This window comes from Drosophila biarmipes, chromosome 3R (genome assembly GCF_025231255.1).
Source record: "Drosophila biarmipes strain raj3 chromosome 3R, RU_DBia_V1.1, whole genome shotgun sequence".
Lineage (NCBI taxonomy): Eukaryota > Metazoa > Arthropoda > Insecta > Diptera > Drosophilidae > Drosophila > Drosophila biarmipes.
The window spans coordinates 29,598,409-29,621,347 of record NC_066616.1 but is presented as its reverse complement, the minus strand read 5'-3'; the positions used below and the strand labels follow the sequence as shown (position 1 = coordinate 29,621,347).

The 22,939-nt window shown below is 45.8% G+C and overlaps 7 protein-coding genes across 7 annotated transcripts; 3 read left to right on the top strand and 4 right to left on the bottom strand.

The window, feature by feature from the left end:
- The first annotated feature begins 1,295 nt into the window (after positions 1-1,295).
- LOC108025528 (uncharacterized) lies at positions 1,296-3,022 on the top strand. Its single transcript, XM_017096053.3, has 5 exons — positions 1,296-1,500; positions 1,627-1,719; positions 1,780-1,936; positions 2,315-2,448; positions 2,507-3,022. Exons 1-5 carry the CDS (start codon positions 1,422-1,424, stop codon positions 2,857-2,859), a joined length of 816 nt encoding a protein of 271 aa, XP_016951542.1. The 5' UTR covers positions 1,296-1,421; the 3' UTR covers positions 2,860-3,022.
- Positions 2,996-6,732, bottom strand: LOC108025527 (carbonic anhydrase 2). Its single transcript, XM_017096052.3, has 6 exons — positions 6,541-6,732; positions 4,549-4,661; positions 4,393-4,483; positions 3,874-4,142; positions 3,657-3,807; positions 2,996-3,408 (listed from the first exon to the last, which is right to left on the bottom strand). The coding sequence occupies exons 1-6, from the start codon at positions 6,593-6,595 to the stop codon at positions 3,152-3,154; spliced, it is 936 nt and encodes a 311-aa protein (XP_016951541.1). The 5' UTR covers positions 6,596-6,732; the 3' UTR covers positions 2,996-3,151.
- Positions 6,733-9,042: 2,310 nt separating this feature from the next.
- On the bottom strand, positions 9,043-13,050 carry LOC108025476 (large neutral amino acids transporter small subunit 1). Its single transcript, XM_017095988.3, has 6 exons — positions 12,068-13,050; positions 10,904-11,417; positions 10,361-10,561; positions 10,129-10,278; positions 9,702-9,879; positions 9,043-9,633 (listed from the first exon to the last, which is right to left on the bottom strand). Exons 1-6 carry the CDS (start codon positions 12,517-12,519, stop codon positions 9,572-9,574), a joined length of 1,557 nt encoding a protein of 518 aa, XP_016951477.1. The 5' UTR covers positions 12,520-13,050; the 3' UTR covers positions 9,043-9,571.
- A 129-nt stretch (positions 13,051-13,179) lies between these two features.
- LOC108025239 (NKAP family protein CG6066) lies at positions 13,180-14,856 on the bottom strand. Its single transcript, XM_017095585.3, has one exon. It carries the CDS (start codon positions 14,775-14,777, stop codon positions 13,386-13,388), a length of 1,392 nt encoding a protein of 463 aa, XP_016951074.1. The 5' UTR covers positions 14,778-14,856; the 3' UTR covers positions 13,180-13,385.
- Positions 14,857-14,897: 41 nt separating this feature from the next.
- LOC108025238 (palmitoyltransferase ZDHHC16) lies at positions 14,898-16,771 on the top strand. Its single transcript, XM_017095584.3, has 6 exons — positions 14,898-15,064; positions 15,140-15,287; positions 15,363-15,672; positions 15,729-15,940; positions 15,999-16,324; positions 16,377-16,771. Exons 1-6 carry the CDS (start codon positions 15,021-15,023, stop codon positions 16,480-16,482), a joined length of 1,146 nt encoding a protein of 381 aa, XP_016951073.1. The 5' UTR covers positions 14,898-15,020; the 3' UTR covers positions 16,483-16,771.
- Positions 16,772-16,852: 81 nt separating this feature from the next.
- Positions 16,853-19,885, top strand: LOC108025241 (cilia- and flagella-associated protein 58). Its single transcript, XM_017095588.3, has 7 exons — positions 16,853-16,973; positions 17,032-17,251; positions 17,313-17,602; positions 17,660-18,108; positions 18,157-18,473; positions 18,529-19,490; positions 19,547-19,885. The coding sequence occupies exons 1-7, from the start codon at positions 16,881-16,883 to the stop codon at positions 19,814-19,816; spliced, it is 2,601 nt and encodes an 866-aa protein (XP_016951077.1). The 5' UTR covers positions 16,853-16,880; the 3' UTR covers positions 19,817-19,885.
- Positions 19,886-22,935, bottom strand: LOC108025236 (cilia- and flagella-associated protein 58). The gene is made up of 4 exons (XM_017095583.2): positions 22,310-22,935; positions 21,635-22,252; positions 21,266-21,582; positions 19,886-21,209 (listed from the first exon to the last, which is right to left on the bottom strand). The coding sequence occupies exons 1-4, from the start codon at positions 22,801-22,803 to the stop codon at positions 19,921-19,923; spliced, it is 2,718 nt and encodes a 905-aa protein (XP_016951072.1). The 5' UTR covers positions 22,804-22,935; the 3' UTR covers positions 19,886-19,920.
- Positions 22,936-22,939: the final 4 nt, after the last annotated feature.

The window sequence follows — 22,939 nt, the reverse complement described above, 5'->3', positions numbered from 1 at the left end:
ATATTTTTCGTTGACCTTTTTTGCTGTAACTTTGTTAAAAAGGATCAGAGCACTTTCTTTTTTTGCGAAAAATAGTAAAAATTAAGCATTTTTAAATGTTAGTGCCAGTAAATTAGAAATTTTACTACGATTTCAACAAGGTATGACTTACCATTTTTGGACAATTACTTTTTTTGTTTTACCAAAAATACTATATTTTTTAGATGTAAAATTAAGAAACATTTTTTTGCCCAAAAACTGATATTCTTATTTTACCTTTTTGGGTGTAACTTGGTCTAAAACGGTCCGATACCTAAAATACTTACTGTTTTGGACAGCTAACGAGCTTAACAATTGACCGAACTCATTTTTTGACTGATTCGAAAAACTTTAAAAATTTTGAAAATTTTGACTTTTTTACAAGGGGTAGCATCGCATTTTTTTGACAAAATCGGTCAAAAATAAAATTTTTTAGTTGGGAATGCCAGTTGATTAGAAATTTCATTACGAGTTCGGCGAGGTATAACATTCCATTTTTGGACCATTACTTTAGTTGTTTCGCCCATATTACTGGTTTTTTTGGGGCGAAAACTTTGGACCTTGGTTTTTGGTGATGGCAAGGGTACAGAAACTTCAGTTTGCCGAAGCTAGTCTCCTGTCTTATACTTGGTGTAGTAGTCCAGTCCAAAGTTTTAATAATTGTATTAGTAATTTGCTACACCAAACATTGTGATCATTTTGAAAGATGCGGCCGTCGCTCCATTTAATGTGTTTATTACGGCAGCTGAAGCTTTTTATTGCACCCCATTTGAAGCAATTATATTGCCCAGATCCGAGGAAAGCAGAATGATACGAGTATTTGTACAAACATTGGCTGCTGCTGCCGTAGTTGTCAGCGTATTTTCCAGATAGATATTAAATTAACTTACCGGTTCGGTGGCAAGGTAAGTCGCTACATTTTCAGAGTCGCATAACAACAGTCAAAACACTGAAGAAAAAATTGTATTTAGTCTAAAATGTATTTTCAAAACATTTATTACAGCTCATGGTTATGGAACATAAGCTTCATTATTCAAATGCCACCAAAATAGTTCAACATTTTTAAATGAATATGAAATTGTAATTGGATTCTTTTTATTTTTATTCAAAAATATGAAATTTTTTTGCGTGTTTTTTTCTCGCACTCTCGTGCAATAAATACGGAATAAATTTTATATGGCATAGCGAGTAAATGAAAATCGCTCTATTCTGGTATTACCCGGAGGCTCCAGATTCAATTCATCGATTGCGCGCGAGTCACCGGCATCGGCTATATATATTGTCCAGATAAAAGCTAGCACCGCTTTGAGTTGTATCTCATTCGTGGCTCGCGCGTATCAAACTCGATTAGGGAACCCTTCGCATAGCGACTGTAATTCCGACAGAGACGACAGCTCTTCACCATGCTCCTAATTGGCTTACTGATGCTGCTCCACGCGGGCCTCCAAGGAGTCCAGTGCGCTGCCTTCTACACGGAAAAGCGTGAGTCCAACTGCTATTCTACGCTGGGAAAATCCTTCAAAATATTAAAATACATTTTTTTTATTTAGAAGCTTTCTTCTGCATTGGTTATAATACAATCTTAACCCAGTAATTATTTCTTTGCAGCCTCCTACATTGAGTCGTGCAAGATTTATGAACCGGAGTTTACCAAGTGCTCAACACGCTCCATACAGGGATTTATGAACCAAGTGACCAAAGGTAATACGTTAATGTTATAATACCCTTAGTTCAACTGACTGTCTTGGCTATTTCCCGAAGGCATACCTGAGCTAGAGGAATCCTTTGGGCCCATTGACCCCATGAGGCAGGATCAACTGGTCTTCAAGCAGGACAACAGCGATGTGGCCACCATTCAGGCCAATCTCACCGATATGCTGATCAGCGGCTTTGGCAAGATGGTGATCAAGGAGAGCAAGTGAGTAGCTATCCGTAGAACAAAGCTGTCAAGAGCGATCAAAAGTTGCTCGGTTGAGGTCGTTGTGCTCCTATAGGCGAACATCTTTTCAGGGAAATTCCCAAACATATAGATTACATGATTTAATAGTGCACTACAGCTACTACGCTTGTAACAATTATTAGTTTTGAAACGTCATTTAAGGCTGTTTAAAGCCATTTCTCAATAATCAAGCAGTTTGTTACACTTAAGTGATTCTGACGAGCTTTGCAGTTTTGAATTGACACCTATAACCGGAAAACCATATCGCATTTAGTAGCATACTAAATCAAGAATAAAAAACATATATTGGATTTTTATTACTATTATGATCTTATAATATTTTTTATTATATACCAGAGTCAGCAAAAAAGACTTCAGTTGGTTGACTAAAATCTACCTGCCCAAGATGAGAATGGATGGACATTACAAAATGCTGGGACGCATTTTACTAGTTCCGCTTCAGGGGTCCGGAAAAATAGTCATGGAAATTGGTAAGCCCATTATTACTACATATATTTAGATAATAACCTGATTTATTACCACTTCCAGATGACCTGGACATACTGATGAGCACCAAGACACATCTCTATGAAAAGGGAGGCTACACTTTTTACAATGTGACTTCCGTGAAGGTAAAACTGGAGGTGGGCAAAGTGCGTACCAGAATGGATAACCTCTTCAACGGGCGCAGCAAGGAGGTGGAAAAGAGTACCAATCAGTTCTTCAACGACAACTGGAAGGATGTGTTCGAGGCACTGCGTCCCCTGGTGGATGAAACCGTGGAGCGAACTCTGCTAGATCTACTCCACAAGACCTTTGACCTGTTTCCAGCCAGCTTCTTTGTGGAGGACATTCCCACCTCCCTGGCCTTATATGGTCGTAAATCGCACATGATCACGTAGAAAGTTTTATATTACTAAATGGGGAGATAGTTGCCTTAAATGCAGTACCTGAAAAAACGAACTACGCTGTTCTAAAATTTTCAATTTGATGAACATTCAAATATTATAAATTTGAATATATTAAAAAACAAATATATATATTTAATATATTTTATTTTCCTGACTTCATAAAGTTTCTAATGGTTAGACTAAATGTTAGTGTAACTTATTAAATGCTTAGCTTAGAGGTATCCTAATATGGGATGGCACAGTGCTCCACATCCGGCTGCCAGCTCGAGTCGATCGCTTCGGATCAGTAGAACCAGTCGTACTTGAGATATTCGCCCTCGTGCTTCAGTGCCTCAATCGAGGTGTGACGCACGTGTCCTGTGCGGGCGAAGATCCTGCGGTTTCCCACGGGCTGCAGGGTCCTGAAGTTGTCCACCAGGGCTCCATCCTGCGTGTCCGACAGCTGGCGGAAGCGGGAGATCTGCTTGGGGGAAATCGGGATGGGATCGGGGAACAGAATCCAGGTCACGGCCTCGGAACAGGGCGGCGTGGTCAGGGAACCTGCGAGATACAAATACATAAGTTGAGTGACATCACAGATAAACATCGCTTGTAGACATCGATTCGATGTCACTTCACCAGTGGGTATTAATTGAATAAACTATTGGAACCCGAACTGAATACTAATTGGAAATGGGAGCGCTGCTCGGTTACAAGACTGAATAATTCGTAATATTTAAAACCGAAACGTCTTAATATCTTTTAAAATTATTTTAGATCCCTTAAAAGTTTTATAGAGGAATACCCACCCTTGTAGGTGTAAAACTTGTCCACATCCACGCCAGCAATCAGCGAGGAAAGCGAGAAGGTGACGTTCAGCGTGGCCTCCTGGTTGGCATCGGCAATCAGGTGCAAGTGGCGGTTAATGGTGACCAGGCCAGGACCCTCATCCTCGTCGAGCTGTGGAAGCAACACAAATCGGTTTACAAATCACTCGAAATGAGCACCCTGCCGCAAAGCACTCACGTTGAAGAAGAATCCCAGGACGGCGGCACCATCCGGGTGATTCAGGGCCTCCCCGATGGTGGCGTACTTCTTGTTGCGGTGCACAATGTGCATCTCCATGGTGTAGCGGATGTCGTTGATGACGTGCTCGGAGCCGCGGTTGTTCTTGTCGCCCCAGTGGAAGTGCAGGCCCTCCACCTCGAACTCGCCGGGCAGCTTGGCGCCGCGGATGTAGGGCAGAAAGTCCTCGCCCACCTCAGTCACATTCACCTTGGGTATGCTGATGGACACTGCAAGGCAGGGGATCAATTAGCACTAATAACACACTGAAAAATCTGTGCAAGCAGCTTTATTATTGGTAAGATTTTAAGATTATGCATAAGGCTTTTTTTAGATCTTTAAGATAATTTCTTTGTAAATTGTTTGATAAAAAACGCATAATAAAATTGTTTTATCAGTCAATGGATTTGTTTTCTTCTTAGAAACATAAAAAGGCTTTCAAATATATCAGGTAATTTCTTTCTGTGTGAAGCCTCTTACCCGTGTGTCCATTGTTGAGCATTTTCAGGGGATATGGCAGCAGATTGTGATAGCCAATCATGTCCACCGCCGGCATGTGAACGGGCATTGTCTGGAAAGGAGCAAATAGGCCATGTTTTGGATCCGCTTATAAGGACTTTAAGTTCACGGTCTTACCCGGCTGGTGGTGATGGCAATGGGTGATTGGGTCTTCCCCGCACAGTGACCATGGTGACGGGCCCAGCGACGCTGGTTGGGCTCAGAGTAGCCGAAGACATGACTGCTGGCAGCTGGAAGGGAATGGAATATGTGAATTACGATTTTTGTTACAAAAAAATAGAGTATTGGAATTAAACTATTATATCCCCACATATAAATAAAGCTTGGAATGCATATGAAAGGGGAGTGAAAAAATGCAATCTTTAAACCTTAAAAACATGGTTTTAGCTCCACATCTTTAAGGGTTTATCAGACCTAGAAGACTTTCTTTTGCCACCTTAGTATATCCCATTTCAAAAGAATATCTAGATATATGTCTGCTATTTTTCCACAAATAACACCCCAATCAATTAGCCGCTGGAATGCGCGCTTAGTCCTGAACCGGACAAAATGATTAAAGAGTTTCCCGTTCTGCAGGCGCGGACACAGACACCCCGTCACGGAGCCACCCGCAATCGGCGATCTTGAGTCCACGATTGATGAGTGATCACGTGCCCGGCTGTTCACCCCTCGGCTGACCTTCTCCCGATTTTCCCGGGGCTATCTCTGACATATACGAGCACTTGTGAATTACGACATAATAAATGGGCGACTGCGGGCACACATATTTAAGGTGTCTTTCTTTTTTTAGTCAATGGGGCTGGCTGGCCTGGCTGGGTTGGGCAAACAAATAACTAAATGGGTAAACAGGCTTCCAGGGAAAGCTCGGAGAGTTCGAGCGTCAAGGGCAACAATTAGATATCGCCGCGATTGATATTGACAGAGATCCAGATAATGGCGCGAGCAAACAGTTTTCATTATTTTCCAAAGCGATCGAAAGCTGGCCACAAATTCCATGGAATCTTTTGCCCGGCGAAAGGAAATACTTATTTAAAGGCTAATTTGCATGTGATTGGTGATAATTTCAGTTTGCAGAGCTCGCCGCGAATTAACATATCATATGACACGGTTTTCCATTGTGCACAAGTCGTCGATAGAGCACAGTCCTCGCCGACTGATGAATTAGTCTAATTAAGTGTTTTGTTTGTAGTAATAATATATTATATTATTTATTTCAGTCCCGGCTATCAAAGTCTTAGGTAATAAATTAGTTAAAATTAGTATTTGTCAGGTATGGCCATTTGGCATTATGTCACCCATATAAACATATTACTTGGCCTATTGCTACGTTGTAATCGAGCCTTTCAATTAACTTTAAGCAGGGGTATTTAGCAAAATAAATAAATGTGTCACAGTCTTAAAGTGTAGCTTACAGATGTGCGTTTAGCATGTAAATAATATTTATAGAGCTTCCGCAGAGATAACAGATTGCTTTTGTGCTAATAGCTCACCGAAATAGAAAACCCTAACAACCTGCCGTCAGGTGGGGCAATACATCTAAATCAAACGGTGGCCAATAAAATGTATTAATTGACAGTTTCAAGTGGAATAAACACCATTAAACTGGGCAAAATTAGTTTCGTGAAGTGTGTACTTATGACTGCTAATGCCAAGATCCACCAGTATCAGCCACTGACATTTCGTAATAGATACGAAGGAAGTTATTGCACAAAGAAAATTGTATCTATATATAGCTGTAATCGGAACTTGATGGCTATGATATAAATAGGAATGGGGCAATGTTACCTAATTTCAAAAAGGTTACTATTAGATTTTACATTTCTGTAAAAAAAAAAATAATAAATACATAAAGTAGAAGAATATAAAGATAAAAGTAGATGATATATGGATTAAAACAATAATTTTCCTAATATTTTGCTCAGTTTACGGATTTTAAAAATGCCAGGGGGTATGACTATCCATATAACCTTTCTTAGTCAAAAGAACTTCCGCGAATAGATATCGATTTATGGCTATTTTTGTTTTGATTCACAATATCTTTCTGCCCGTTTGGGAGCCCGACACACACGAGTGAGTCACAGGACTACGTAGAAATGGCAATGCATTTACCTTGCGACCAGCAGATAACCAAAAACGAGGTCTCGAAGAAAGCGGCTAGCTTCATGGTGGATTTGCAAAACGATCGGCGCTCCAAGTTCCCAAGTTCTCGACTCCTGGCGAGCGGCTGTAGCACCTTCCGATCGGGTGACGGATTCTAGACTGCGCGGACGTTCCGCTGGCGGAGCACCTTCACAACTTCCTCAGCGGGCAGTCAACGAACTACTTGAAAATTCGAAAGCTGAAATCCCCGCCCGAAGCGCGTGCACCGCTCACACAGATACAAGCGCACCCATACCGGTGAAAAATGGTCGCGCGAACGGCCGACGATCGATCGATCGGTGGGAAATCGGAGTGTCAGGGGTGCGGGGTACCGAGGATCGGTAGACGGTGCAAGCCAGCCCACTAAGTCGGCCAACTTAGCGGAAATTAAATTTCTACTAGCACCACCCTGCGTATACTTAACGCACAACACCCGGCGTATACTTAACGTCACGGAAACTCAAACTCAATCGCACCGCCAAGCCCTTGCCACAAAAGGGCGTCATTAGGTCGATCAACGCTAGTCGAAATAATCAAAGGGTAACACTCGTCATAATTCGCACCTAATGCCGCCCTCGATCATTTATGATAATATTTTGTTTTGCATACAATTTGCCGATTTATTTGTTTGCTTTCGGCCAAGTCAGTTGGCGTTACTAAGCCAACGAGTCGCGACAACGTCACGCCGAAAGTCGCTAATTAAAAGCGGAGTCCTCACATAAAAAAACAGAGCTATCGATCGCCGCCGAGGCAAAGCGCTGCATTCATTGAGCGATTTTCGCACGTTTTAAAGTTTCGGTTTTTCTCGATTTTTATAGCAGATCTCTGAACTGATCTGTGCGGTTTCTGTGCGTTACACTGACACTTGTATGGGCAGTTCGTGATCCACATGTGGGCATGTCGGAGCTGTAAATGTATCTATTTTGATATCTATTTATATCTTTATGGTGGGTATTGAGCAGTCACACGAACTCGGATATTTGCAATTGATTTACCAGATATCACAGACCAGACATTCAAATGCCAAGGCTTAGAAGGGGTTTGCGTTGTCATAAAAGCTGCTGATAGGTAGTGATGAAAGAGGTGGGATTTTTTCATTGTTCGGAAAGAGGTATCAATCAATCAAAAATATTTATTATTTAAAGAAAATATACTACTACTACCGCTGCTCAATACAAAATGATTTTTTATCCAGTCATTAATCATGATAAGCCAAGTGGTTACTCCTCAAACATGATCATATGTTATTAGTTTTTAACTATTTACGATTTGTTTATAACGTTTTAAAATCGTACCTTGAATTTTTATTTTATATTGATTTATTATAAAGTGTTTATATTTTTTTTAGTCGCCAAGGGTATGTTTATTTTATTAATTAAGGCTAGCCCAAATATTTCTTTATTAATCCAATTTAAATCAGTTAATCTAGCTTTGCAAATATCTAAGTTACCGGTTCCATTCGGGGATGGGCGGGCTCTCCCATTTCTAATTCAAATTATTTGAACACGATTGTCCGGATCTCGAATTATGGCCCAAAAGGTGTCAATATTTGCCAGAGGTAATCGCATGATTATCACATGAGCAGGTTTGCCGAAGAGGAACTCCTCTCCTAACTCATAAGATCGATTCACTTAGTAGAGCACCTTTTTTCCAGTGGCAAAGCAAGCAGAATACACCAATATTTGCTAGATTACGCCTCCGTATCAGCTGTCCACATCAATCAATAATGTGGAATAGTTTGTCCACAGCCAAAGGTGTTTTCTTCTATGGCGGAGCTCACGTGCCGGCAATTAGCAGGCCTCAACCCAACCCCAACTAGCGAAATAGCAAGCATCTAAGATCACTAATGAAGCAGTTACAACCCAAGATCCCCAGGAGCCCCACTTGGGATGCTCGGCCCGTCGCAATAACTCAATTATTTGGCCATAATAAAAAAACATCAAACCCAATCTGGGCGATTTTACGAGCGATCTGGTAACTAGACGTACTGCCTGCATATAAATACTTAAAAAGACATTAAACGAGACGCCGAATACGTCGCATACAAATCAATCCACTACTCTCGCCCAGTTTTCGCGTAGACGGGCGCACCCGCAGAACCGTGTGGAGAATCCCCAATACGCGCTACAGTTTTATCAATTAAAGACACCTAGTTGAGGCTACGGATCCGCATAGAATACTCTATCAGAAGTGGCCGAATATAGCGTTGGCGTCATTCCACAAGCCTCCGGTTGTCCGAAATGTCACAGGCCAGGACAGGCGGCGATTTATTTTTGGCAAAATCGCAAGTTCCCCGTCATGAATGGCTTAAAATAGCCCCATTACTTATCAGCCCTAATTGATTAGCGGAGGCATGGCTTATATCCCACGCAATGCTCAATCAATTCAACCTTATCAATTGTTTTCTTTATCTCACCCGCACATCTCATAGCATACTTTCGCGAGAAGGCCCAAAAAAAAGCCAACGAAAGCTCTTTGAAACGTACAAAAATCTTTATTACAATTTGCAATGCACTTAGGTAGTAAAATGTAAAATGAGGGACAAAACAATATATATAATAACCAAAAATTTTAAACAATATGCAACAAAAAGGGTGAGAAACTTTTTTTATATGGCAAATTCCAGTCTGAATATCGCACCTTTGGCAAACAGTGGTTGGCTGGCTTTGGTTTAGAATTTAATCAGTGCAAAATAAATGCTAAGCTCTAAATCAAAACTAAACTACTATTCGATGAGTTTGCACTGTAGGTAAACGTTTTTGTCATGGTTTATAAATATAGATATATGAAACAGTATTGACTTTGTGTTGCAGTCCTTGTGATGTCAGGTTTATCTCTTTTTTTAGGTATTTCCTTTTTCCGTATTCAGGTTCAACGAGTCCAAGTTCTCCTCCTCAAGCGTTCACACAAATATATAGAGATTTAATTGATAGACGTTTGGAAGTCCGAATAGCTCCTGATTTTGGTAAATGACTTCCGATTTGGTTAGTTTGGGAGGCAGTTAGTCCTGCTTCTCCTCTTTGGCGGACATGAAGAGCTTCTGGCAAGTGAAAGTCAGCGAGTCTACAAAGGAAAACCATATAAATGTCGGACAATGCCACACATCGGGGTTAATGTGAGGGAATACTCACCAATCGTGTGCTGCACCCATTTCGGCTTATTCTTCCACACGACGCCCACGTAGTAGAAGGGTATGCCAATTATGGTGATTAATACCCCCATGCCGACCTCGTAGGGCGCCACATAGATGGGTACGACGACCAGAAAGGCGCACACGATGACAAATAGGGCCGGTATCCACAAAGCGACCTGTCACAGCAATAACAATAGATTATACTAGATAGTTTGTTTCGGATCAGTGTTGCCTAGTAAATATAGTATTCAAATTTCAAGAATTTAGTGAATCCTTTTTAAATGTATATGCTACTTTAAACGATTCTATTACAATTTATCAACAAACTTCGACTTGAGTTATGTTTAAAGAACTAGAAAATGTAATATTATTTTTAAACTGAGCTTTTATATCCATTTTGGCAACACTGACTAAGCTAAACTCACCTTAATTGGCCTATCCATGCACGGACGTGTGTAGCGGAAGTACAGAACCGCCGACACCGACAGCATTATAAAGAACGATTCCACAATGCTGGCGTAGGTGATCAGCACATACACGTCGCTCACCACCAGCATCACAATGGAGAGAAAGCACTGCAGAGCGGGACACAGTCAAATCAATTACGGATTAATTACATAACATCATTTTGTGCGCTAATTGAGGGGCGCAGCTCACCAGAAAGACGAGCGACGGCAGCGGGGTGTAGCTCTTCACGCTGATGTGCGACAAAATCGCCGGCATGTGTCCATTGCGGGCGCCCACGAAGCAAATGCGGGAGGAGGTCATGATGTGGACGGAGAGGCCGCCGAAGGCGGAGATGGCCACCATGATGGGTATGACCAGTGAGAAGGCGCCGAGAATCTTATCGCCGAAGGTCTGTGGAGAGAGGAGATCAATTAGAATCATTCGACAAGCCGCTCTGGTTTAATTAAGCCCATACACGCTTGTTGCCATTTGCAATTCCGATCAAATAATTTAACTTTTCTACAATCTATCTCATTTAAGCGATGTTCAAGCATGTATAGGAAAATCAGACTAATCCGTAGGTATATTAGAAGCATTTTTAGGGTCATTTTAAACAACAAATTTAAAAAGGAATACAATATTTAACTAGATTCGTCAAAAGCCTATTGAAACATAGTTTGAAAGATTTTTTCTAGAATCTTAAATCACAATCTGACCGGTTTGCAAACAGGAACGGGGTTGCTAGATTCTCACCACTGCGATGGCGTTGGAGGCGATCATCTCGGAGGGCGACAGCACGGCCAGATAGGCCACATTGGCCAGCACATAAATGCCGGTGACCAGAGGCAGTGAGATGTAAATGGCGCGCGGCAGATTGCGATACGGATCCCGCAGCTCCTCCGTCATGAAGTTCAAGTAGTTCCAGCCGGCGTACGAAAAGATGCCCGAATAAAAGGCCACCGACATCTTGCCGGGATCGGTCTCCGTGTCATCGAAGGGTCTGCTGAAGTTCTCCACATTGCCCATCAGCATCCAGACCAGGCCCACCAGGATGATCATGACCAGGGCGGCGATCTTGGTGAACATGATGACGTTCTGCATCTTGGTGGTCACCTTCATGTAGTACGAGTTCAGGTAGGTGAGAAAGCAGATGGTGATGGCCGCCAGCAGCTGCAGGGCTATCTTGGGAATGTGGCAGGCTCCGCCGAAAAAGGGTTCCAGCACATAGGAGGCGAAGGTCAGGCCCATGATGGCATTGGTCGTGGGTCTGCAGGAGATAAGAGCACAAACTAATCAGTGGCAAATTTACACCAGCCTGCATCCAGACACATTCCCTGCTGATAATCTCCGCATGCAAAAGTGGAAAAGCAGATATTCGCGCTTATCGCCGATCCTAAATGGCAAAAATAGCAGGCCATAAAACGGTCAATGCAGAACTTACGGAACTGCCCCAATAAATACACTTATGGAGTGCAGATTGTGTGATAAGGCTGGCTTTTGCTTTCTATATATATTATAATATATGGCTTAACCTTGAAAAACCGGCTAAAGCCAAAGCGATCCGAAATTATTCCTGCTTTTTAGACTAATCTAGGAATTTTTTTGAACTTGAACCTGTCTGAAAATAAGGTTCAGTGTCTGGAATTAAGTTAGTACCACACTTTAAATCATCTTCTGTATAAAACCAATCTTTTTTCGGAATTCCCTAACAACCTTTTTGTGTGAATGTAAAAATCGGAACCGACCCATAAAGTGGTTTTAATTGCTATCAGTTTTCTAATGATTATTATGTAATTCAAAACCGATTAATGAAACTAATGGGACACTTTGCTTATGTTTTCGCTCGAACTAGAGATAAGGAAACTTCGGCGATAACATATACAACGTAACTTAAACAAATTGACCAGCGGAACTCACACGAATATCATCATGGCATCCCAGAGATAGAGAAACGCCGGCAGCGAACCGTAGGCCTCGAAGATGTAGGCGTAATCCCCGCCGGACTTGGGTATGGCAGTGCCCAGTTCGGCATAGCACAGGGCGCCGATCATGGACAGCAGACCGCAGAGCACCCAGATGACCAGCGAAGCGCCTACGGACTGCACCTCCAGGAGCACGCCCTTGGGGGAGACGAAGATGCCGGACCCAAAGATGATGCCCAGGATGATGGCCACGCCCTCGAGCAGGCCCAGCTGCTTCTTGATCACCACCCGGCTGCTGTCCGACTCGGCGGATCCCTCGCGACCCTGGGCTTTCTCGGGGGGACTGGCAGTGGCCGGCTGGGCTATGCTGGAGGGCGGGTTGCCGGAACTGGGGGTCAGCAGGACCATTTCGCTGGACGGCGACTGCAGCTCATCGACGGCAGGCATGGTGGCTCGGGGCTGGGCTGCGACCAGGAGTTATGGCTCTTAGTATTTCCCGCTGGCTGGGGTGACACAATCTTCGCACGCGACGTCTGAGAGCGGACTGTAGCGGTTCCTCGGCCGTTGTCCCGTTAATTGATTAAACGAAGCGGGTGTGCTTGTGGGTGTGCCTGCGAGTGTGCGGGTGTGCGTGTGTTTGTATTTATTAATGTATTTTTCAATTGTGTTCGGCTTATCGCTCCTGCTCTTCTTCTTCGCCGCCGGTTAGCGTTACGTTTGTTTTGCTCCGGCCTTCGCCAGCTGCCCTCTCGCTCGCACCAACACCACCCCCTGCAGATGAGTCTTTTCGCACAAAACTCTCGGCCTGAACGAAAATTCACACTCCGTCGCGCGGAATTCGGTTAATGGGTCTGGTAAATAAGTGCAGACATCGAGGTAACCGCCGGATTGTGCAAACTTTGCGGTTTAATGACGGAATTGGCGCAGCTTCGGTCAAAGGTTTTTCAACCCCACGTTTTCGAGCATTGCGGCAGTGTGACCAGACGATAAAATACCGAATGCACTGGGGGTATTCATCTGTGGAAAACAGGGTGCCTTTCTTTTTAAATTACCGGTTTTTCACTTAAAAAAGTATTTTTTAAGGAATTTAATAATTACTGTAATATCCAGCATTATAAAAAATATATTTTCGCTCTTAAGTTTATATAGGGAATAAGTACAAAAAGTATTTCTTGGTTAAGCCAGAAAATATGAAAGTAATTTACAATTTGTATTTATTGTGATTGAGGTTAAAAGTTTATAAAGTTAAAGTGTGTCGTTGGGTCAGGGGTAGCCAAATATCCCCCACTTCTGAGTGTATTATGATGGCTCGGCTACTTCTTGTCCTTGGCCTGCAGCTTGGAGTGGATCATGTCCTTGAACTGCGACAGGATCTTGTTCTCGCGCTTCTGCCGCTCCTCCTTGCTGAACATGGCAAGCGCCCGCTTTTCGTCGGCCGAGTACAGCTGGTTCTCCTTGCGGATACGCACCGCCTCCATGCGACGATGCCGGCTGCCGCTCATCACGTAGCCCACAGACTCAAAGTTGGCGATCTCGTCCGAGGTTAAGCCGATCTCACCACGGCGGGGAATCCTCTTGCCCTCGGCAATGTAGGCAGCCATGGCGGCACCTTCTCCGGGCAGCAAGGCCTTGCCGAAATCCTTTTGATTCAGGCTGCCACCGGTTCGCAGCGAAGGACCCACGTCCTCGTCATTGTGGGAGGCACTATCCTTAGTTTTGGACCTGCTGCCACTGGAGGAGGAGCTCTTCTTGGACTTCTCGGCCTCTGACTTCCGCTTCTTTTTCTTCTTCTTGGACTTTTTGTCCTTTTTGCTGGTGGTTGACTTTTTCTTCTTGGGTTTCTTGACACCCTCGGCAGTCTTCTCCAGCCAAACTTCTTCCTCCTCGGACTCGTCATCGCTTTCTGAACTGGAACTGGAGCTGCTGGAGTCATCGCTGCTGTCCTCGCTGCTGGAGGAACTGGAGGAGTCATCCGAGGAACTGGACTCTTTTTTGCTCTTTTTCTTCTTGGATTTCTTTGACTTTTTCTTGGATTTTTTGTCCGCATTCTTGTGTTTGCTCTTGCCCTTTTTCTTTTTCTTCTTGGGTCCCACGTAGGAGCCCTTTACCAGCTCCACCTCGTCGCTTTCTGGCCGGGATGGGCTCTTGCCCCAGACGTCTGGCACGCCCTCCTCGGCGATGCGAACTCTCTGGTTCCGTCGGGCATTCATTGCCTTGGAATCGCCTTTGAACTGGTGATTAGAGGCTCCTCGGCCTCTGTGCTGCGATCTGGACGAGGGTTCTGCTGGGTCATTGATGAAACTGCCCTCAGGAGCCCTTCCCCGGAAGGGATTCTGTCGCCTGTCGTTGTTTTCGTGGAACCGATCGTTGGGCCATCGTTCCACGGATTTTGGGCGGGATTTTCGGCTTCTGGATGGGCTCCTGGAGGAACTGGAGCTGCGACTGCTGCTGCCGGAGCTGCTGGAGGATGCGGAGCGGCTTCTGCGGCGGCGGGGCACCGCCTCCTTCTCCCTGGAGCGGCGGGAGTTGCGATGTGAAGTCCTTTCCCTGTGGAGCTCCCTCTCCCTGTCTCTTTCCCTCTCCCGCGAAACCGATCTTCTTGGCTGCGGCTTGTGGTGAGTTCTTCTCTCCGAGCGGGAACGACCCCTGGAAACGGATCTGCGGCGTTCCCTCTGCCGGCTGCGACTCCTGCTCCGTGAACGCATGATATTTTTATACGAACTTAGCAATTTCACCGGAAAATGCAAAACAAACGTTGATCGAACAGAAAGCGATAGTCGTGTTATCGGTAATCGATAGGCATCAGCTGTTTGCTGGATTTTTTGCACAAAGGGTCACACTAAAACGGTGCAAACTTTATTGTTTTGCCAAAATAGTTTATTAAACTTTAAAAATGCTGTAATATAAGTTAAATAAAACGGAAAAGGAGCAAGGACACGTAGATAAGAATGGCGCGCATCACTTGGAGAGGTCACTCCAGCCAGGAGTTGCTGTAAGCCTTGCAACTCACACTTTCCAATTGGAGCACTCAGTGCAATGTTTTGTTTATTGTTTACTTATTAAACAGCGCTATTTGCCGGCTTCGTTGGTCTTATATGAAACATTGCTGGCACTCCCTGACTTTCAACGCCCACATGAACTCGTCCTACGCCTCCGACGTCTGTTTGACCCCCATCTTTTGGTTCGTGGACAACTACACTCACTGCCTGGGACCGGTAACACTATGCTGCATAATATTTGTTTTATTTTTTTCCAAACTAATTATGATCCAATAATTTATTCTACTATAGTTCTTTGTGGTTGGCGTGGCTGCCTTGACCACTTCAGTGGTTAGTATTGCCTACTGGATTGGCTTGCCCTTTTGGTGGGCCAAGAGCCAGTTGGTCACCTACTTCCTGCTCGTCGTGGGCAATTGGCTGCTGCTCAATGTGGTTTTCCACTACGTTATGGCTGTGATTACACCGGCGGGTCATCCACCGGAAGGCGTGTCCCTGGTGGAAGCGGTCAGCATGTGCGGCAAGTGCATAGCCCCCAAACCACCAAGGACGCATCACTGCTCCGTCTGCAATCGCTGCATCCTCAAGATGGATCACCACTGCCGTGAGTATCTGCACTTATCGCTTCCCTAATTTTCTTCTAATATATTCCATGTGAAGCTTGGCTCAACAACTGTGTGGGCTACGGCAATCATCGGTACTTCTTCCTCTATATGGCGTACACCACTCTGGGCTGCCTGTTCCTCATTCTGTTTGGTCTGGAGATTGGCCACAAGTACCTCTGGCTGGACAATGGCGAAACCTGGACGGAAATTGAACCCCTAGAGGGTCAGCCAGTAAAGTTTAACCTCAGTGGACACATCATTCCTGTGGTAAAACATCTTTGCCATAGTTACTAAGCAGCATAACTCCATATATTGCCTTTGGCAGACCCATCCCCATGAGTACGATGAGTTTATGCTGCCGCCTGCAATACACAATCTACCAACACCCCTTGTGGATGAGGATGCACCTTCGCCTGGTCGGCGACGAGCCCTGTGGTTTATGGCCTTCACAAATGTGGCGGTGGTTTTGGCTCTTGGCAGCCTCTCCATCTGGCATGCCAAGCTCATCAGTCGCGGAGAGACGAGTGTTGAGGCCCACATCAACGAGGCGGAGAGAAAACGACTGCTGCAGCAGCAACGCATTTATATTAATCCCTACAACTTTGGCACCAAAAAGAACTGGAAGCTGTTTTTGGGTCTGGTGCGAGGCAGGCAAGTTGTATTTTCTAGGGTAAAACTATCTTTTTCTAATAATTAGTTGCAGATCCTTTTGGAGAACTGTTCTGCTGCCCTCCTGGCACAAACCTGAAGGCACTGGCCTCAGTTTCCACACGGTTAATGATGCTCCGTTCGAGGATGAGTGGCCATAGTCCCAACATCGAAGCTATTGTGATGTCAGCAAGTCTCTCCTAAGTTATTATTTTAATTTTAAGATTTAAGTAACTGAAGTATGCGTCAGCTGCTTAATATTAGTAAAATGTAGTTTAGTAATTATTCCCAGATTCCAAAGTTTACTCAAAAGCCCCAGGGAATATTTAAATCCAATAGCTAAAATGACTTCACATGAAAATGCCAAGGCATGTACTTTGTTTCCATAGCTACTAAGAGCACAATGACGCTTTTTATACTTGCTACCTTAATAAAATCCAGTAAACAAAACCTTTTTTGTTGCCCTTGGTAGCTGTGCCGGTATGGCAACTTGTTGCCAGGACAAGGTTAAGGCTATGAGTTTGTTCAATAAGGTTTAGGAGAAAGTAAAAACTCAAGGATGTCGAAGGCTTCAGGATCAGAAGATGAGCCACTGGTGCCAGATGATTTCGATGATGATTTCTACAAGGAGTTGTGCGAGAAAATACCCGAGGTATTATCTTAAAAAACCTATAAAGTCAAAAGACTGACTAATTTATAAATATTTAAAGGCCACCAAAGCTTTGCGGCAAAAGGATACTCCCAACAATGCGGATAATGTCCAGAGACTGCTCATCTGCGGCAGTCGCTACAAAAGCGATCTGCGAATCGAGAAGGACCGATCCCAGGAATTGCGAAAGGAGATTGAAAGCCTCGAAGGGCGATTGGAAAATGCAGCTAAGGTGACCAAAATGGACATGGCCACTATTGAGGAGCTTCGAGGGGTCATAGGTAACCAGAATAGGACGAATTAATAATATAAGCTTACTAAAATTGTATATCAAAATAATAGAGGGAGCTTGGAAGCAGAAGGACGCTGCCCAAATCCGAGAGCAATCCGCCCAGGACGAGGTCCTAAGTCTCCGGGAGAAACTGGACGAATCGGAGCAAATGGTGGCACATCTCAATGAGAAACGGCTGGCCATGAGCAAGCGGGATGATGGCAAGGAGCGGGAGCGACTCACCGCCGAGATTGCCGATCTCAACAAGCGATTGCAATTGCAGCGCACCTATGCCACGGAACTGGACAGCACCATAGAAGGATTGGAGGCCAAGAATAAGGAGTTGGTCAAGCTACTAGATGTAAAATTCAATTTTTTATTTAATTTATCATCCAATTGATCTTTTCTTGATTTCTAGGAGACCTCTAGCGATGCCTGTAACCTAAAACGTAAGAGCGATGCCCTGTCCAAGGAACTTTCCACCATGAAAAGCGAAGAGTCGCGCTACCAGGAGCAAATTTCCCAGATGAAATCTGCTAACGAGCACTTGACCAAAGTGAAAGTGCGTCAGAATCTGCAGATTCTGTCCCTAAAGACGAACCTAGAGCACCTTAACACCCAGCATAATGCCACCAACAACAAGCTGGCCAAGATCACAGTGGATCTGGAGTACACGGTGCAGGAGAGAGATAAGAATAAACGGGCTCTGAACCAACGCATTAATCTGCTAAAAGTGCGCGAGGATGAACTGATTAAGGTGCGCCAGGACAATGGAAAGCTGGCCAAGTCACAGGAGACGATTGCTCGGAAGTATGCGGGTCTAGATGAATCCAAACGAGAAGTGGAAACGCAGAACATAAGGCTCAAGTAAGGGATCTCATTGAGTATATTCAACTAAAAAGCATTATTCTACAGAACCCAACTGGGCACTCAGGACAAGGAGCTGGAGTCCATGCGCCGGGTGGTGCACCACTTCGAGAAGAACAACGAAAACCTGACCAAGGAACGCGATTCCCTGAGGCGGGAACTGCAGGCTGAGCATCAACAGCTCGAGCAGAGCAACGCACTGCATCAGGAAGCTTTACACGAAATACGTGCTCTGAAAGACACCATCAGCACCATGGATACCAAGCTTAAAAAACTGAATGAGGATGCCAACAAACTGAAGAAGGAGAAGACCAAAAAGCTCGACGAGATTCAGCACTGGATAGACAAGTTGGACGCACTGCAGAGTAAGGTTTCAAAGTTATTGATCTTCTTAAACATACATGTTTCTTTTTTTCGTAGATGAGATGCACTTGAAGGAGAACTACGAGATCGAACTGAAACGCACCATCAGCGACCTGGAGGCAAAGTGCTCCAAGTTCCAGCAGCAACACGATGTCCTTGCTGCCGAGCGCCAGAGCATTCAACGCAGTGTCCAGGTGGCCGACGAGGAGCGAAAGAAGCTGCGTGACCAACTGGTCAATCTTCAGGCGTTGGTCGAGAAACTCAAGGCCAAGATTGGCTACCGGGATGCGGAGCTGTCCAAGCTGCAATTGCAGATCGATCGCATGGAGAAGGAGCGCCGCCTGCTGCGCAATGACATCCGGCACGCCCAACTGGGTCAGCAGCACACCAAGGCGGAGCTGCTGGACAAGCGCAAGGAGAACGATCGGCATGCCAAGTCGCTCCAAGAGGACGAACAAAAGATGGCGCGCTTGCGCAAGGATGTGGACAACTTGATGAACGAGAAGAATGCAATCAGTGCGGCGCTGACCAAACGCAACGAGGAGTACGAGCGACTGAAGCGCAGCCAGGAGAACCTCCAAACCGTGTACGATCAGACCCAGAGGCAGTGCAGCCAGTGTCAGGATGACATGCGGTTGATGGGCGTGGAGATAAAGAATTTGCGAACGGAGAGGGATGTCCTGCGGGCGGATAGGGAAAGTGCAGCAGATCTGCGCCAGGAACTGCTTCAAATGCACCGCATGCTCAACCAGGAGCGGATCAAGGCGCGTGCCTTGCAGGACGAGATGGTCACGCCCATGAATGTCCACCGCTGGCGTCTCCTAAGCGGCAAGGATCCGGAAAAGATGGATCTACTCGGCCGCATTAGTATCCTGCGAAGGCAGTTGCTCCAGCAGAACGTGGCTGCCTTGGAGCAGGAACGCGCCTTGAATGAGGCCCAGCAGCTATACGCGGCTTTAAGGGAGTTCATGCTTAAGTTACCCAGCCACAAAGTAAGGGCAGAGCTCAATAGCGTTAAGGTGAGTCTGGAGAGGATTGTTATATGCAGGAAAACTTATTTTCCATCTCCTAACAGGCTAACTTATCCGCCAAGGATCGCAAATTAAAGGTTCTAAAGGCCGAGCTTAGTGCCAGGGAGGCAGATGAGAAGTCCAAAAAGGAGAAGCTGGAGGAGATGCGTGCCAGTCTGGCGCTAACCAAAACCCAACTCCTAGAGGAGAAGAAGCACAAGCAGAAGCTCCTGGAGGAGCGACAGTTGCTGGAGCAGATGCATTGCTACTCCGCACCAGCCCAACTACCAAGGACTCTGGGTGCTGGTTTCAAGATGGTCACCAGTTTACTTTAAGTAATATCCATTCAAGTTCCTTCTGAAAAGGTAGATATTATATATAGATATATATCAGCTACACAGCAATATTTTATAAAGGAAATTATTTATTTGAAATTGTTTCAAAGTGTAAAAGATACCCTACCGACAGTGGATCTGGAACCACTTATGTGTAACTTCAATCCCTCCAGTCCCTCATCTGGTTCAGGGGTATCTTCGCAGGTGGAAGTAAAGTCGAATATATGATCCACGAATTTATCCATTGGTTTAGCGGGGGGAACCTTTACATCCACCCTACCAATAGAGGACTCCGGAATCTTTTGGTGATGCAAGCGCAGCTCCTTCTGGAAACCTTCTATGAGGCGTTCCCTGGCCTTCAGATCGATATCGTTGATCCTGAGTTCAGCTTTCATGGCCTTTATCTGGCGGGTCTGGCGGCGATTAATGCGCTGCTGGTCGCAGAGCTTCTGGAGGACACTGGGATCGGGCAGATGCTTAATCTGCCGCTTGAATTCCTCGTGCAACCGCATAAAATCCGCCAGCTCCTTGGCCTTATTATCCCGTTCCACGGATATGCGTATGTTGCGCTTCAGAAGATGCTGATTCTTGCGTATCAGCTCAAAGCGGCGCGGATCCTTCCCCAGCAGGACTCGCCAGCGGTGGATGCGACAGGGGCGAGCCAGCTCCTCCGAGAAGGCTGTTACCCTGAGCCTTTCACGGTTGAGCTGCCGCTCCAGTCGGACCACATCATGGCGCATGGCCGCCTTGTTGCCCACCTCGCGCTGCATGCACTCGTGCGATGAGCGCAGGTTGACCACCTCCAGTTTGAGCAATCGGATGTCCTCGATTCTCTGGTTGTACTGCATGGTTCCCCGATCGATGGCCTTCTGCATCATTTCCAGTTTCTCCCTCAGGAGGCGTACTTCATCATTCCGCCTGACCATTTGCAGGCCCACCAGACTCTTCTCTTTGGTCACCTCCTCGAGGGCACAGGCCATGGTCTTGAAGCGCTTCTCATCGGTGTCAATGGTGTGCTGAGCCTGCTCCACCCGGATCTTCATCTCCCGCAGATCGGACCGTGTGCTGGTCAGCAGGCGGCTCTTGGCGTGTATCTCGTTCTGCTTCTGCTTGACGGTACGGTTCAGCTGTTCAATCTGGTTGCCCAGAGTGGAGATCTCCTTCTCGTTGGTGGCCAGCGCGCTGTTCATCTGGTTGAGCTGGTGCGTCAGCTTGGTGGCGTTGTTCTGCAGCACGGAGCGGTCCCTGGAGCACATGTCCATTGTCTTCATCAGCATCACCTTCTCCGAGTGGATGACCTCCATCTGCTTCTTGACGTTTGCGAAGTCCACCTGCTTTTGCTGCAGTTCGACCTGAAGGGCCTCCAATCGCTCAGTCTTCACGGCAAGTATCTCTGGAAAAGTACACTTATAATTATACTCTATAATATATTCTTCTTAAAGAACTCACCTTCGATGCCATCGATCTTCTTGTAGGCATCATTGAGCTCCACGATCAGCTCCTTCTTTTCCCGGGCTATTTTCTGCACCTGCACGTCCTTCTCGTCCAGCTGCTTGTTGGCCCGATGGAGATCGTTCTGCAGATCCTGCATCTGGTGGCGAATGGTAGCGATTTCGTGCCGCACTCCGGCCACTGTATCATTGAGACGGGTGATCTCTACTCTCAGCTTGTCCCGTGATCGACCAATTTCATCCTTCTGGCGCACAGCCTCGTCCAGCTTGCCATTGGCTACCATTATGGTCTTCTCCTGAACCTTGATCTCGCTTCTACAAGAGGGATATAAGACTCAACTGTTTTTATGGATGTACTACCACTTACTGATTAACCAGAGCCTGGTCGTTAAGCTCTGCGTTCTTTTTGGACAGCTGGTGGAACCGTCGCTCCAGGATCAGCGACTCGTCCGCCTTCTTTTTGGCCTCCCGCTCGGCTGCGCGGCGGGACAAGTCAAGTTCTGCAATATTCCGCCTGTGGACATCTTTGAATCCCTCGGCCGCCTTGAAGTTCACGTAAAGCTTTTGCTTTTCATCCTCCAGCAGGCGAAGAGACTTCGAGAAGTTGTAGTTCTCCCGCTGGAGACGATCGTTGCGCAGCTTCAGTGCTTCATTGGAGGTCGTCAGCTCTGCCACAGTATTGTCGGCCGCCTGGAGTTCCTGGTTTTGCTGCACCACTTGAGCCAGCTCCTTGTTAACATGCAAAAGCCGATCCTCGTACTTATCCTGTTCCACGTTAAGCTTGTGCTCCAGCCGAAAAATCTCACTCTCTAATTGCTTCACCCGAGAATTGAGCTTGGTGATCATCTCCCTGGATACCTCTATCATCCCCTCCAGCGATTCGGAGTATAGGCGATTCGTTTGCAGCCGCTTCTGGTAGTCCTTCAGCTCGGCGGCCAGGCGATCCCGCTCCCGGAAGACCAAGCGCTGGATGTGGGTGTCCTTGCTGGAAAAAATAAATGCATTTTAGATTGTAGTTTTAAAATGGACGGAAAGAACTCACGCAGTGGTTGTTATCGGTGCATCGCTCATAGCCCTATTGGAAGTTGGTTGATCGGTTTGGACCAGCGACATCAGTTGCATCTGCATGGTCTCCTCTCGACTCTTGGTGGCGTCCTCGTTCCGCCAGGACTCCTCCAGGGACTGGCGCAGGCTCTCCATCATCGCCTCCGAGGTAGCGGTGGTCTGCAGGGCCAGCTTAAGCTTCTCATCCGCCGTTTTCACCTTCAGCTGCAGCGCCTTTCCTTGTTCCACCTCATTGCAATAGTGACCGTGAAGTCTGGAGAGGATGTCCACATACAACTTGAACTTGGCCGCCAGAAAGGGGTTGCGGTCGCTGAGACTCTGGACCAGCTGGTAGGAGTTGCCAAAGAAGCTATCGTCAAGATCGTGCACCAGGTTTATTTGGGCCGGGTCTATACTATCCCTAAAGCGCTCCTCGAAGTTCATCACTGAAACGGACTTGGAGTGAGCAGACTTTTGCTTCGCCAACTTCATCTTTTGGGTATCAACCAACGAAGGATAACGAATAAATCCTCCAGAAAACCAAACAAAAAAAATTAATTAAAAATAAACGAGAAACTAAAGTGTATCAGTGTGACGTTTGAGTGTAATGCATTGTGATCCTAGTCCC